Source organism: Mixophyes fleayi, chromosome 6 (genome assembly GCF_038048845.1).
Source record: "Mixophyes fleayi isolate aMixFle1 chromosome 6, aMixFle1.hap1, whole genome shotgun sequence".
Classification (NCBI taxonomy): domain Eukaryota; kingdom Metazoa; phylum Chordata; class Amphibia; order Anura; family Limnodynastidae; genus Mixophyes; species Mixophyes fleayi.
Window position 1 is genome coordinate 6,679,003 of NC_134407.1, and position 15,172 is coordinate 6,694,174.

The window sequence follows — 15,172 nt, forward strand, 5'->3', positions numbered from 1 at the left end:
TCAAACCTGTGCTAGCCAGTATCAAAATACAATTTAATGAAATGCAGAATATAAAGTTATATACTATAATTTACTACATTATAAAAAAGAACAAACTTGCATTCTTCTGATATTTTACATTTTTGAACTGATCAGCCTAAAAACTAAACAGACTTTATTTAAACAATCATCAGTGCTCACGTTATTAAAGGTAGCACAGCCTCTAGCATCCAGGGAAGGGTGGCAAAATTTAGCCTGGGGGTGAGAATTGGCTCAGCAGCCAATTAGAAACATTTTAAAGGGGGGGGGGGGGGGAATATAGGTAGCTGAGTGACCCAAGCTGAGATAGCCCACTATTGAACTGGGAACTGGCCCAGTGGTCACCTATCTAGGCCTACAGAGGCTGGTGGTCATGTTTTATCTACTAGAAAGCCTGCTGAGTCTTGTCCCTTTCACTTCCATACAAGGTAGATATGGGGCTTGGGAGCATATTAGTTGGGAAGGGATCAGGAAGAAAGTAAATGGCTGAACTTTAGATCTATAAGAAAACACTGCAATAACCAATGTAACTGCACACACAGGGTCAGTGTGACTGGGTGAAACATCACAACAACTTATCAGAGATGGACGATTCAAAGCCTGAAGTGTGAGATGAAGAGTATAATAGAAAAGAAAGAACTGGAGAGGCTCAGCGTGGAGAGGAAGGGGGGGTCCCTAGCTGTGCGGCAGGGGGTCGGTACAGTTCCCACCCATGAAATCTCTGTGTGTGACGGCAGGAAACACTTCCCATGTATTGTGCTCTCAGGCAGCTACCGGAGGAGGCCAGGAACGTCTCTGTGATCTGCAGGATATCAGACATTGTACCATGACTGTTCACTTCACTCATTACAGCCCTGCTCACTATGAAAACAGCAGCACGGTCCTGGCTGCCTGACATGCAGGGATGACTGCCCATGTGTGCAAGGCAGAGGGAGGCAGACAATATGCACACGTACATGCACATATGCTTCTACTACTACAACTCAAGTCTGTTCTCTGCCTCTATAGTGTCAGGAATTCACCATCATCATCATTTATTTATATAGCGCCAACATATTCCATAGCGCTTTACAATTAGGGACAAACATAGTAAACTAATAAACAAACTGGGTAAAACAAACAGGTGAGCAGGCCCTGCTCGCAAGCTTACAATCTATGGGACAATGGGAGTTTGACACATGAGGTTAAGTCTACATTTTGCATTTCTGCCCAGCCAGACTGCAAATAGATGAACAGACGGTGATACATGCAAACATCCAGCACACAAAGACGATCCAGAGATGGACTCTAAGGTCCTGGTATAACACTTAATACCATTATAAGTCCCTGCTGACTGATATGGTATGCTGGGACATGTAGTCCCACTGGTTTCCTACCTCTACACTATAACGCTGCCAGCTGTCCGTTTTTCAATATCTGTTACTTAGCAAAGCGCCACTTCTCTGGGTGCAACTCTGTGTGTACACTTTTATTGTGCACAGTAGCACTTCCCTTGCAGGTATGATGTATGAATACTAGGACTACTTAATTATCTACATGCAGTTCTCACTCGCTGCTTCTATCCCACGTGTATGGACACTTGCTGACTGCAGTTTCTTTTGCTCAGTTTGCTGTATACTTTATTAGGCTTAAAATACAACAAAAGGACACTATGATCTTGTCTGGTGGTGCTGTGCCACGTGTATATGGCATGGGAGGTATACCCCTGGTGTAGATAGATTAACCCATCATTGTCTGACGTCAGCTGGCCAACGCTCGGTTCTGTGCAGACCCTCAGGGTGACGCCAGGACCCCCAGTCTGCTCTTTGCTGGGGGCTAGTTTACATCTGCTGAACTACTGAGCAGAAGAGGCTTCTGGAAAGTATGATGAAACAATCTTGAGATCCTGGCACTGGGAATCTATTTTACGTCAACGGAAAGGAATTTTCATCTTGCACAGACCCAATGGCTTCGCTTGGAGGTCAGACCTCAGGAAGATTACAGGAGATCTCACAGTTTAACCCTCTACAGCCTTTATCTGACTCGCATCTCTCCAAGTATTTCTAAAGAAACCGAGAGAAAGGCACACATGGGCTCTCCGGCAACACTTGCTGCACATCCAGGTTAAAGTTGGTGTTTATGTGAACAGAAACTGATGCATTGCAGGAAGAAGTGAACGTTAGTAAGAAAAGCACCCATGACAGATGACACTACAGTAAAGTAACTACCATCATTTCAGCGCTGGACTGAATATTATAGGTACTGAAGTCACTAAGTCAGTGCGTCCCCCCCCTCGCTTCCTGTTTATATCCCCCTCCCCCCTTTACTATATCAGCAGTTTTACACCACCCCACCGTTATAAGGGAGCACTATCCCTCTAGATAAGGATGTTTTGAGGTTATACTTGGGAAAAAAAGTTGTGTAGCTTCACATCTCTCCCCTTACAGCATCGTCAGATAATGAGCTAATTATGCTGCTCACTGGGTGGGGACTCGTTATCAATAAGGAGGACAGAGACAACACGTACCCAAAATAATATACAGAATAGATCTGACAATGTGGAGTAATGTGTTATCCATAATGTATATTCACAAATAAAAATATTTCAGTTAAGACAAGAGGGAAGCATTTTTTCCTGCGCACATCAGACTTCCTGTTAATAGATCATACTATGGTGCCTTAATATTGGCAATAACTGCAGTGAAGGTGAAGAACACCACACAATCAGTAACCATACTATAATTTAATAATGACTTCACATCATTATTGTTACAAAAATATTAGTTACAGATTTCTGTCTGTTCCCTCATTTAGATCCTACATCCTCCACTTCTGAGCATTCTAGAATCCGGGAAGATTTATTTAATTTATTTTGCCTTTAAGCTGCCCACATGCTGCTAAATTCATAGGATCATGAAGAGCACACGCTTAGTAAAGGTGGTCGGAAGGTAGTCGCTATTGGCCTGTGTTGTAACAAGCCACTTGTGATCCCGTCCTTTGACTCTCGGATTACAGCGTCTTTGGCCAGCATTATATACAACAAATCTGCTATTCCAGTATCTTTTATTGTATCCAATGGCAGCAAAAATGAATCTGCCTGGAAGACCAGAATTCTCTGACATTGGAGCTCCGTTTTAATTTAGGGTTAATGACCCTTTAACCACCAGACAGCCAGGGAAGCACAGCTAATGGCCAGAGAGTGAGCCAATATTATACATGTATATTTTTCCCAACCAGGATCACAGTAAATGTTTATCAATATGTACTTTTAATCCAAGCCCGCGCACAATGCCAGGAACATCAGAGTTATACAAAGTGCTCTGCGCTGGCAGGAGAGACATGGCTTATAGGGGCTCTGCAAAATACGTATCCACAGAGAAATGATGTAATTGTAAGAGGGAAATAGTGAAGTTACTTCCTCCTTATACCATATATGAAGCGTTTCCTTCTTTACAAGAACTATGCAAATTCATCACCTATAGTCCTTATTGTTTCCTAAGATTCCTCTTCGTTCTGCCGTTTTTATGGTCTCTAGTAAATCAAAAGGAGGAGACTGGAGGTAGATGAAGCTGAAGAGGGACTAAAGATGCCAATAAATGCTGACATTTAGCCAGTCTGATAAGTTAGATCCAATTGGCCACAAACCGCAACATCTATGAGCCCAAAAACTACTGCTGATTAATGTCTGAACTGTGTGGTGGTAATCTGGTCTTATCCAGCCATGTAAGGGGTCATCAGGTGCCCGCACTTACTGTCTGTACTCCAGCCATGTAAGGGGTCATCAGGAGCCCGCACTTACTGTCTGTACTCCAGCCATGTAAGGGGTCATCAGGAGCCCGCACTTACTGTCTGTACTCCAGCCCTGTAAGGGGTCATCAGGTGCCCGCACTTACTGTCTGTACTCCAGCCATGTAAGGGGTCATCAGGAGCCCGCACTTACTGTCTGTACTCCAGCCATGTAAGGGGTCATCAGGTGCCCGCACTTACTGTCTGTACTCCAGCCATGTAAAGGGGTCATCAGGAGCCCGCACTTACTGTCTGTACTCCAGCCATGTAAGGGGTCATCAGGTGCCCGCACTTACTGTCTGTACTCCAGCCATGTAAGGGGTCATCAGGAGCCCGCACTTACTGTCTGTACTCCAGCCATGTAAGGGGTCATCAGGAGCCCGCACTTACTGTCTGTACTCCAGCCATGTAAAGGGGTCATCAGGAGCCCGCACTTACTGTCTGTACTCCAGCCATGTAAGGGGTCATCAGGTGCCCGCACTTACTGTCTGTACTCCAGCCATGTAAGGGGTCATCAGGAGCCCGCACTTACTGTCTGTACTCCAGCCATGTAAGGGGTCATCAGGAGCCCGCACTTACTGTCTGTACTCCAGCCATGTAAAGGGTCATCAGGAGCCCGCACTTACTGTCTGTACTCCAGCCATGTAAAGGGGTCATCAGGAGCCCGCACTTACTGTCTGTACTCCAGCCATGTAAGGGGTCATCAGGAGCCCGCACTTACTGTCTGTACTCCAGCCATGTAAGGGGTCATCAGGAGCCCGCACTTACTGTCTGTACTCCAGCCATGTAAGGGGTCATCAGGAGCCCGCTACTTACTGTCTGTACTCCAGCCATGTAAGGGGTCATCAGGAGCCCGCTACTTACTGTCTGTACTCCAGCCATGTAAGGGGTCATCAGGTGCCCGCACTTACTGTCTGTACTCCAGCCATGTAAGGGGTCATCAGGTGCCCGCACTTACTGTCTGTACTCCAGCCATGTAAGGGGTCATCAGGTGCCCGCACTTACTGTCTGTACTCCAGCCATGTAAGGGGTCATCAGGTGCCCGCACTTACTGTCTGTACTCCAGCCATGTAAGGGGTCATCAGGAGCCCGCACTTACTGTCTGTACTCCAGCCATGTAAAGGGGTCATCAGGAGCCCGCACTTACTGTCTGTACTCCAGCCATGTAAAGGGGTCATCAGGTGCCCGCACTTACTGTCTGTACTCCAGCCATGTAAGGGGTCATCAGGTGCCCGCACTTACTGTCTGTACTCCAGCCATGTAAGGGGTCATCAGGTGCCCGCACTTACTGTCTGTACTCCAGCCATGTAAGGGGTCATCAGGTGCCCGCACTTACTGTCTGTACTCCAGCCATGTAAAGGGGTCATCAGGTGCCCGCACTTACTGTCTGTACTCCAGCCATGTAAGGGGTCATCAGGTACCCGCACTTACTGTCTGTACTCCAGCCATGTAAGGGGTCATCAGGTGCCCGCACTTACTGTCTGTACTCCAGCCATGTAAGGGGTCATCAGGTGCCCGCACTTACTGTCTGTACTCCAGCCATGTAAGGGGTCATCAGGAGCCCGCACTTACTGTCTGTACTCCAGCCATGTAAGGGGTCATCAGGAGCCCGCACTTACTGTCTGTACTCCAGCCATGTAAGGGGTCATCAGGTGCCCGCACTTACTGTCTGTACTCCAGCCATGTAAAGGGTCATCAGGAGCCCGCACTTACTGTCTGTACTCCAGCCATGTAAAGGGGTCATCAGGAGCCCGCACTTACTGTCTGTACTCCAGCCATGTAAGGGGTCATCAGGTACCCGCACTTACTGTCTGTACTCCAGCCATGTAAGGGGTCATCAGGTGCCGGCACTTACTGTCTGTACTCCAGCCATGTAAGGGGTCATCAGGTGCCCGCACTTACTGTCTGTACTCCAGCCATGTAAGGGGTCATCAGGTGCCCGCACTTACTGTCTGTACTCCAGCCATGTAAGGGGTCATCAGGAGCCCGCACTTACTGTCTGTACTCCAGCCATGTAAGGGGTCATCAGGAGCCCGCACTTACTGTCTGTACTCCAGCCATGTAAAGGGTCATCAGGAGCCCGCACTTACTGTCTGTACTCCAGCCATGTAAGGGGTCATCAGGTGCCCGCACTTACTGTCTTTACTCCAGTCATCGGCCAAAAATCATCATTAGATGATCACAGATCTATATCTCAGAGGATTTACAGTACTTGTATTTCTCTGGGTACAGCTATCTTATGATAGGCGGAGGAGAGAGAGTGATGGCTAAATTGTGTTGTGGTTATAGAACCAACCGCATAATACACAAAGGCTCAATACCTCTAGGCTATTGGCTGTACCACAAGCACCATTCGTAGCGTAAATAAACCCGCACTAATGTACTAGAATGTTTATCAAAGGGTGTGCAACAGTGACCTAAATAACACAATGTACCCAAAATATATAAACTGCTTCCTATTGTCATGTTTAAATATCTGCCCCTATATCGTCTCACTCCAGGTATATTATTCTATAATAAAATAAACTTGGAGCGTTACTTAGGTCACTGTTGCACATCCTTTGACAAATATTATAGCACATTAAGGGGGGTTTATTTCCAAAGATATTATATACTATATATATCTCTCTCTCAACACTTTATAATTCAAAACATTTACTAATATACTAATAAAAAGGAACAAATAGAATTATTCACAGGAAGTACAGCTGTGAGAGAACGGCTTGCATTGTCCCAGGTAACAGGTATTAGTGTTCTGCGCAGGAGGCATGTTGACAGACTGTTAAACAAGCGAATAGCCAGAGATGTGGAACCAAATCTAACTGTCATGCTATGCTTTGTAATTTCAGCTATTTTTTTTCCTATTTACAAATAGAGAGAAAGATAATGTGGATTTTCAACTTTTGGTGGGGGATAAGCGAGGGATACTACATTACTCTTTACTTTAAATCTAGGCTGCAATTTAAAGTCAGACTGAGCAATGCATTTTGCACATTTGCACTCTGTATATGGAAGTGTTATCCTGTGGATCTGGTTCTACTATAAGGTGCACCCATCACCTACACACAATGATTTCAGCTGAACCTATATACAAATGAGAAAACATCATTCACTAGAAACCAGCACTTTATGAACGCAGGTTAGTGTACGGAGAGACTTCTACATCAAGTACAATACAACAAACACTCCCTTACCGATCTCTGCTGGCAGCTGTTTGATCTTGTTCTCCCTGATGCTCAGCATTGTCAGCTTGGTCAGGGTTTTGATGTCCTTCTCCACAGTAGTGAGACGATTAAAGCGTAAAAAGAGCGTGGTGAGAGAGCTCAGCCTGTAGACCACCGTTGGTATCTCCCGTAGCTTATTATGCCGCAAATCAAGCATGCGCAGCTTCTTCAAGCTGTCCAGAGAGTCCGGCAGGCTGGTTAAAGAGTTCTCACTAAGAGCCAGCGTCACCAAGTTCACCAGGCTGCCCACCTCCGCTGGCAGCGACGGCAGCTTGTTACCATATAAATAAAGTTCCGTTAGTTGCGTCAGCTCTTTGATGGAGACGGGAAGTTGGTGTATAGACTTTTTGGCCAAATCCAGGCGCGTGGAATTCTCTTCCCGACATTTGTTCAGTTCCTTAATCACCTCAGCATTGCTGGCCTTTTTACGCATCCCGGGTGCGGGGTTAGGACGTTTTATTGTGTTGTCCACAGAAAAAGCCACCCCGGGCTGTGCGCCGCTTGCGTCTTTCTTCCCTTCTTTGGCATCTTTCACTTTGGGCTTCAGATCCTTGTCTTTGCCCACCGGACCCCCCGAGGCCTTGGGCTCCTTTTCACGGTCCTTCACCGTGGTGGGCCCTTTAGGTTCCTTCTCCTTGGGGTCCTTATCTTTTCCTATGTTGCTGCTCATGGTGATGAATTACAAGCCAAGAACCACATGAACTCCACGTGGACACAGTACATGAATGATCCTTTGTCTCAGATATTAGTAGCTACAGATTAAAAATATCCCGTCGCTACATATTGTATTCCGGGACAGAACTGTGACCAACAAACCAAAGCAGACGGCAACATTGAAGAGAAGGTTCGCAGTTTAGATCACCTGAATAGAAACAAAGAGGGCAGTGTAAAATAATGCAATCTGTTACAAATATAGTTAAATAGAATATATTTTACTTCTATAAACATGGAAATACATTAATCCATCCACTGCAATAGACAAAGGGCGTTTGGTGACTAAATGTACAATGAAAATCAAAGGATGCTTTCTAGACTTTCCCCGAGCAATCTATTTTGAACCACCAAAGGAAAAATAAACCGCACAAATCTCAAGTTTAAAAAAAAAAAAAAGGTTTTATTGTATATGGAATATTCTATAAAATATAAATGATTCATAATCAAGCTCGGTTAGGAAAACCTTCTCATTAAGATTTTTATGGGCCCAAACCTTTTAACTTGCTCTGTGTTGGCTGCGGCCTTTGATTTGTCTTTGAATGTCTAATGGGACTGGGCGAATGAAGAACACCCTGGGATGGTCAAGGGTGTGTGTATGTCAACAACACTGCTCTGTTACTTCTGAACAAGGCATCTCTCAGACACTGGAGTAGTCAGTCAATCAGCAATATAAATATTTTTAAAATAAGGAATTCTCAACGGTGAAATCTTTAGAACACATATATTGAAAGATGCAGAGATGTAGACGTGTCAGCAATTGAATAAAGGACTTGCAACAACATACACTACACACAGAATAAGAACTAACAAATTAACCCTCAAATTAACAAAGAACCTCTCCCAAGTCCAGTCAGGTGACACTTTCCTGAAAACTCTGCAGCAGCTCCTTATTGGACAAAAGCTGCGGCCAATAAATTAAGTGCTGCTTTGAATGCACATCAAACGTTGGCAATGTCTCCAGCCCTCATCAGTCTGTAAAACTTAGAAAACGCTGGATTTTCTGTGCTAAAAGAGAATTAAAATTCTTGGTTGCATGGAGTCCTCCTTTCATGAGGAAGGTAAAGACACCGTAAAAAAAAAAAAAGCAAAAAAAAAAAAAAAAAAAAAAAAAGAAGCTGGATATATGCCGAAGTATCACACTGGTTACCGCGTGTAACATACCTGTCCTGGGACAACACCATTACTGCTGTACATCTGGACATTTCCTGGTTCACTATACCAGACATAACTATTCAACAAAACAATACAGATCCACCAATGACAAAATATGCTTTTATAGTATTTGTATCTTGTGTGATTTTTGTTTCTAAGCAAGTATCAATATTGACACGCAACAAAAACATTCAAACAGCGTTTGTCATTTCAGCATGAAAATCTACACCTGTTCCAGTATGTAAAGTATTGTCCTGTACTAACATTTCTAAAGGAACGCTCGACCAGCACCCAGATTGTCCAATAACAGACGCTTAGCCCGGACTAAAACCACCCACACCTGCACAATAGCCCACCTTAGACTGCCGACCCAGACTAAGGACCCCCCACACCTGCACAATAGCCCACCTTAGACTGCCGGCCCAGACTAAGGATCACCCACACCTGCACAATAGCCCACCTTATACTGCCGACCCAGACTAAGGATCACCCACACCTGCACAATAGCCCACCTTATACTGCCGACCCAGACTAAGGACCACCCACACCTGCACAATAGCCCACCTTATACTGCTGACCCAGCTGGCCCTTACTAAAGACCATCCATGCAGGTATTATCTGGTTTAGTAATACAGTAAACGTTTGCTGTGCAGTAAAATTAATGGATGACCCAGTGTACTTCAATCTTGAAACCCTAATAGATCAATCAGAAGAGATCCACTGCACAACACCATATTTCTGTGAATGTCACACATCTTAAGTCACTGGCTCACTCATACTATTCATCCCAATTTCAAGCACACATAAAAACCTATTGAAAAAAAATAAAAATAATAATATATATATATATATCTCTCTATCTCAAAATGAAAGTCAATGGGATTGTCCTCACATGTGTAGATAAATGCAACCGGTGTTGAAGTGTAAGGAGGCTTAGCTATGGTGAGTGTAGGGACTTCCGATCCCGGTGGAAACCGCGATTAGTGAATCAGCTGCAGACACAACAGAACTGCAGAACAGTGATACTAAGCGGAGATTTCTCCTCGGGATAAGGGAAAAGTAGCTGAAAACTGGCAAAACCTGAAAGACCAGGTGAAGTTTCTCCAAACGTCATCAATCACAGCTAATCACTAAGGATTAAAGAGAGAGAAAAGATCATTTTTTTCTTTAATACTTTCACTTTGCTTTGTTTAATCATTCAGTTAAAGGGAAACTAAAAAAAAGAACAAAGCTGTGGGGATTGTAAACTAAATCACTCTCAATATGGTATTTATTAAAAAATGCCAAACATTCAAACTATTTTCTAAATCATTCTCCTCTCCCACGCGCTCTGCTTTCATCCCGTGCAAGTCAGTGTTTGTAGTGTGGGGAAGGATACTGTAGGTCTTACACTGATAGACCCCTCAGTCTTCCCTGCCAGCGGTTCAAGCAGCGAGATAAGATCATGTAGATAAGAGCCTTGATCATTTTAATACACTGTGAATAGAAGAACAATTTACTATATGCAGCAAGTACACTACGACTTGGCAGTGCTTTGTGGATTCTGCGTCGCTGTATAAATGATGATACATGTTGTAGACGAGGGGGGGAACGATATAATGGTACCTTTCCTACAATCACAGTTACCCACTGGATGATGTCATTTCTAGAAGCCCTCAAGTCACTGAACAACAAACTGTTAGCGGAAATGTAGACTTTTGTTTTAACCTCTTTTACCCAACCGTCATCACCAAGTCTGGTTTTCAGTCACTAAGACCTGAAGCTCTAGGATGGATCCGAGTCACGATGCAGTATTTAATCGCTTTGCTAATAAATAATCAGTTCCCTCTATTTCTAACCTTCCCGAGACGAACACAGTACCAGGGCTGGCATCAATGCAACGTACCCCCAGCTGCCAGATATGGGCCAGGGAACCAGGCACGAACACCACTATAAAGAGCCACAATGAAACAAAGTCTTGCTGTGCACCCATCTTGAATACCTAGCTCTCCTTTGCACTTTACAAACCTCAAACACAACCCACAATTTTCATTTTGGGGGCCATGTCCTATTTCGCACAGATGACTGGTATATTATGCACTAGTTGGTTTGCATACAATATTACACAGTCACAAGAATGATTCAATAGAACTCAATAAAACAACAAGCTAACCGTCCACTAATAAACTCAGGTTCTCTCTATTCAATTCACTATAAATAAGCAAAAAGGAATATTCTGACCTTATCGACAGATACACATGTGTAACTTAGTGGACAGGTTTGAAACGTCAGCGGCATAGTCATTATATATCAGTGCATTTAAAGGGACAAATAATTAAAAATACTAGAGCCTCAATGAGAGGGATGAGATATTTTCATGGAGGAGAAATACAATAGACTCCAGTCCGACCTTGGCTCTCCCCCATCACATAAATACAGCATCAGATCTCCCATATACAGAAGATATTCTGCACATGCTCAGTGTGATCTGGGAATCAGGAAGTTACAGTGTGTGTTCATCAGCTCGGCCTCTAGGAAATGCACAAAACAATGCAGATGCCTATAAAATACAACCACAACTTTTCTAACATATCTTTACAGCGTTATACACCTAACAAGCAGGGGCGTGTGTGGCATTGATGGAAAGACTGCATTATTTAGTTGTTTTTTTTAACAAGCCTACAAAAGCTTTGTACCTCCTACTCCTGGCAGTTCTGAGCATTTCCTAAAGCATAGGGGGAAGGTTAATCAGCTTCTGACAAAATTAACCCCTGTGTGTTTGTGCAGTAGGGAAAGATTGTGAGCTCCACTGGGGCAGGAAATGATTAAATATCTGTTGTAAAGCGCTGCCTAGAACTGTGGCGCTATAGAAATAAAGGTTAATACATCAAACCTAGCGTCTATTACATTGCCAATACATGATTTGATAAATAAAAAATAAAAAAAACACCCAATATTTAGCAACATTCACAAACTGATAAGAATATAACCAGAACTGGAGACGTGAATGTACTCCACCGGAAACCTCCCCAACTGTACAGAACAATTCTTATTACAGTTTGTTATTTTATGGACTTTGACTTTTATATGCTACATTTTAATAAATATAAAGAGGGAAAAAAAAAATGAGAACCAATTTCAATAAATGTGTCCAACGAGGAAACGTAGAGATCCATCTGGGTCATGGGTGGCCAGCAGCCTATCAGGATGCCAGCCTGGACGTGCCACAAGAATTAAGGACAGGGGGAAACTTTACAATGTGAAATATATGCAATATGTGCCTGGTAATTATTTTAAAAGGATGGAGCCTGTGTCTTTGGTGATTAAACGGTTCTATTATCAGTCAATTCAGACAGAGGCTGGTGTCTGACTTTTAATAGGATTAAATAAAGAAAGTTTGATATTCATAGTAAAGAAAGCAAAAGAAATCTCCGTAACTACAAACCCTTATATATAAAAAATGCCAATGTCTTTAGTAGCAAGTTGGAATAAATGCATAGGGGACATCAATTATTTACCAATATTTAGGGTTACTGACCATTCCCCCAACTCATCGACAAATGATTGGTTGTAAAGACATAAAGACACTCCCATAGCGCGTGACCCCGCGGTCTGTAGTCCCTGCTCCCAGTGATACCAATAGATTTTTTTAATGGAGAGCCTTTATAAAAGTATAACTCCAATTTAAAAACAATTCTAAAGAGCCTCAAATTATGTGGCTAAAATATAGAACACAAGACAATTTTTACTTTCTTTGTCTTTAAAAGATCCACCCACCACCCAGCCCCAATAAGCTTTCATTGTGAGTCAAGCAATAGGAGGCTTTATTAACACTAATTAGTGTTTATCTGTATGCAAGAGGAAAAGGTACTTCACAGAAAGGGTAGTGGATAAGTGGAATAGCTCCCATCAGAGGTGGTAGAGGCTGAAACATCAGAGCAATTTAAACATGCTTAGGATAGACATAAGGATATTTTTATAAATAACGAAGGATCAAATACGGTTTGAGGTCACCATAGGTTAAAAATTAGACAGACTAGGTGGGCCGAGTGGGTCTTATCTGCCGTTAAATTCTATGTTTCTTGGTATCCTGAGCCCATGTAATTAAATGAATGGAGAAGAAGAAATCAGAGGAAAGGACATACTTCTGTGCTAGGATCAGACACCGTGCATACAGCAATTACTAATCATCTGCACATTTTACTGTCCCAGCACTAACTAGGGCACACTAACTTAAAGGGAAAAAAACACTTAACACAGCAAACATTTTTCCATGTCAATACATTAAGTGCCTTCAAGAAGTCGTGTAGTCAACAGAATCCATAAAAGTTATCCCCAACTAATTAGGCACCAACATTAACCCTTTAAGTAATGACCCTGTTTAGGTTACAGTCACAACCTTAACGTCCCTGGACCCCACGCTGCCTCATCCTTGTTTCACTGGCAAAATACAAAAAGTGTAAATGTCACTTAAACGATACAACCATCAGCTGCTAAAGAGGAAAAAAACCAATCCATTTTACATTTAATAATGTCTGAAGTCGGCATTAGATGTATTCAACCTCCATACAGAACCAAACAACGTTTTTACATCAAGGCCGTTATTAGACAAGAAGCTGGTTCCTGTGGAGTACAACAGTTGTGATAAGAACGCTGCTAACTGCGTACGGCCCCCCCGAGCCCACCCATGACAAGACAAGACAAGCTATAGCAGATCTGTGCAGAGGCAAAGGCTAACATTTAGGTTTTATATTACCTCCATATTTTTAAATGGACATCACAACACGGGTATAAGTCAGACATATAGAAGTATCAGACTCAGAGGGTATCCCCTAATTTACTCAATAATGCTTTAATAAAATGTTCCTTTGCCGATAGCTCAGGTTATGATCTCAGCACAGATGAAACAGATACAATTCACTGCATACAAAGTTCAATAAGATTAAACCCAGGCAAAAAAAAAAAAGTGAGGGGATGTCACAAAAAAAAAAATTTACTTAGCTTTTCTTAGTCCAAATAACATTTTGTTTTTGGTCTAGAAGACAGGACCCTCTTTACTACAGAGAGTCATTTTGCTACTAAGTGCAAAGAAGTTATCAACATAACCAGAACCCAGAGATAAGTACCGGTATTCCAACTTGGCAGAATCCTACAGAAAGAAGAGAATGCAGCACCCAGCAGCTGGTGTAAGGGGCTGTTCTGTGCAGACAGAAGAGGAGAAGTTGCTCATTGTCTGAGAGACATGATACTTTTCCCTTGTTTATATTACATACTGCAGGTTATTAAAGGGACAATAACCCAATTTTTAAGGAATAACATTTATAAAAGAATATATATTTGTACAGAAAAGCTCTCTGCGCATGCAGTGATGATGCAGCACATCTGAATCATTACCATTGTTCTCCTTATCATCTATATTCTACAATTTCAAGCCCTCACCTCCAGCTGCACCACTCCACCACGTGAGGCCAGTGTCCCATAAACTACACCAAATTCTACCAACTCGGCTCAAAGCCAGAACCAGGCCGCTTTCAGAATGTGACCCGAGAACACCATAAAACGGATCCTGTCCATGCAGAAATAACATTGTTGCGAGTTTGCAATTAAGCAGAAGATAATTTTGAGCTTCTTAGAGTTCTGCCATTTCCTGGACATAGTGATTGCTATTCTGTAGGTCAGGTCTGAGCAGAGGCAGAGAGAGAGAGAGAGAGAGAGAGATCTTGTATATACAGTGCCTTGAAAAACAAAGGATTGAGCTAGGAGGGGAGGTGGATTCCTCAGTACCACTGTGCTGGTCTGCACTGAATATCCACATAGGCTGTGGGATTGCTGAGAAGTACCTTGTGTGGACAGTACTAGGTGCTGAGGTCAATCTGTCTGGGAAACTGTTGTGGGTCTGTGACAGCCTGGTCCGGTGTCCCATTGGATTTAGCGGTTAATGCCAGGCAGACAGCAGAGATCTACTTCTGAAGTAGGGTACAAAGCCAGTAATTCACCCTCTGTATTTTGCAAGCCATTTATACTAGTGTATTGGTTATTAATCAGTTTTGAGTATCCGTGGTATTAAGTAAATATGTTTGGGGTCTTAATATTCAGACCAAAAAGTCCCACTCTCATCAGACCACAAAACATTCTGCCACAACTCTGCAGTATCTTCTAAATGGCACTTGCAGGAAGGATTTGGTTTACTTTCCCATCCAAAGCCTTCTCTGTGATCCTCCTGTAAAGGGTTGGTTTGTGGAATGAGATCCATCCCAGCCATTGACCTCTGTAACTGCTTCAATATGAAACTGGGCCTCTGATTAAACAGGATCAAAGCT

At 43.1% G+C, this 15,172-nt stretch overlaps 1 protein-coding gene across 1 annotated transcript in view; it reads right to left on the minus strand.

Annotated features, from left to right (window-relative positions):
• SHOC2 (SHOC2 leucine rich repeat scaffold protein) overlaps positions 1-15,172 on the minus strand; it is a 38,885-nt gene that overhangs the window by 12,475 nt on the left and 11,238 nt on the right. The window contains exon 2 of the mRNA XM_075215702.1: positions 6,978-7,869. Coding sequence (XP_075071803.1) covers positions 6,978-7,677 — 700 coding nt within the window. The 5' untranslated portion in view covers positions 7,678-7,869. The remainder of the gene's footprint in view (positions 1-6,977; positions 7,870-15,172) is intronic.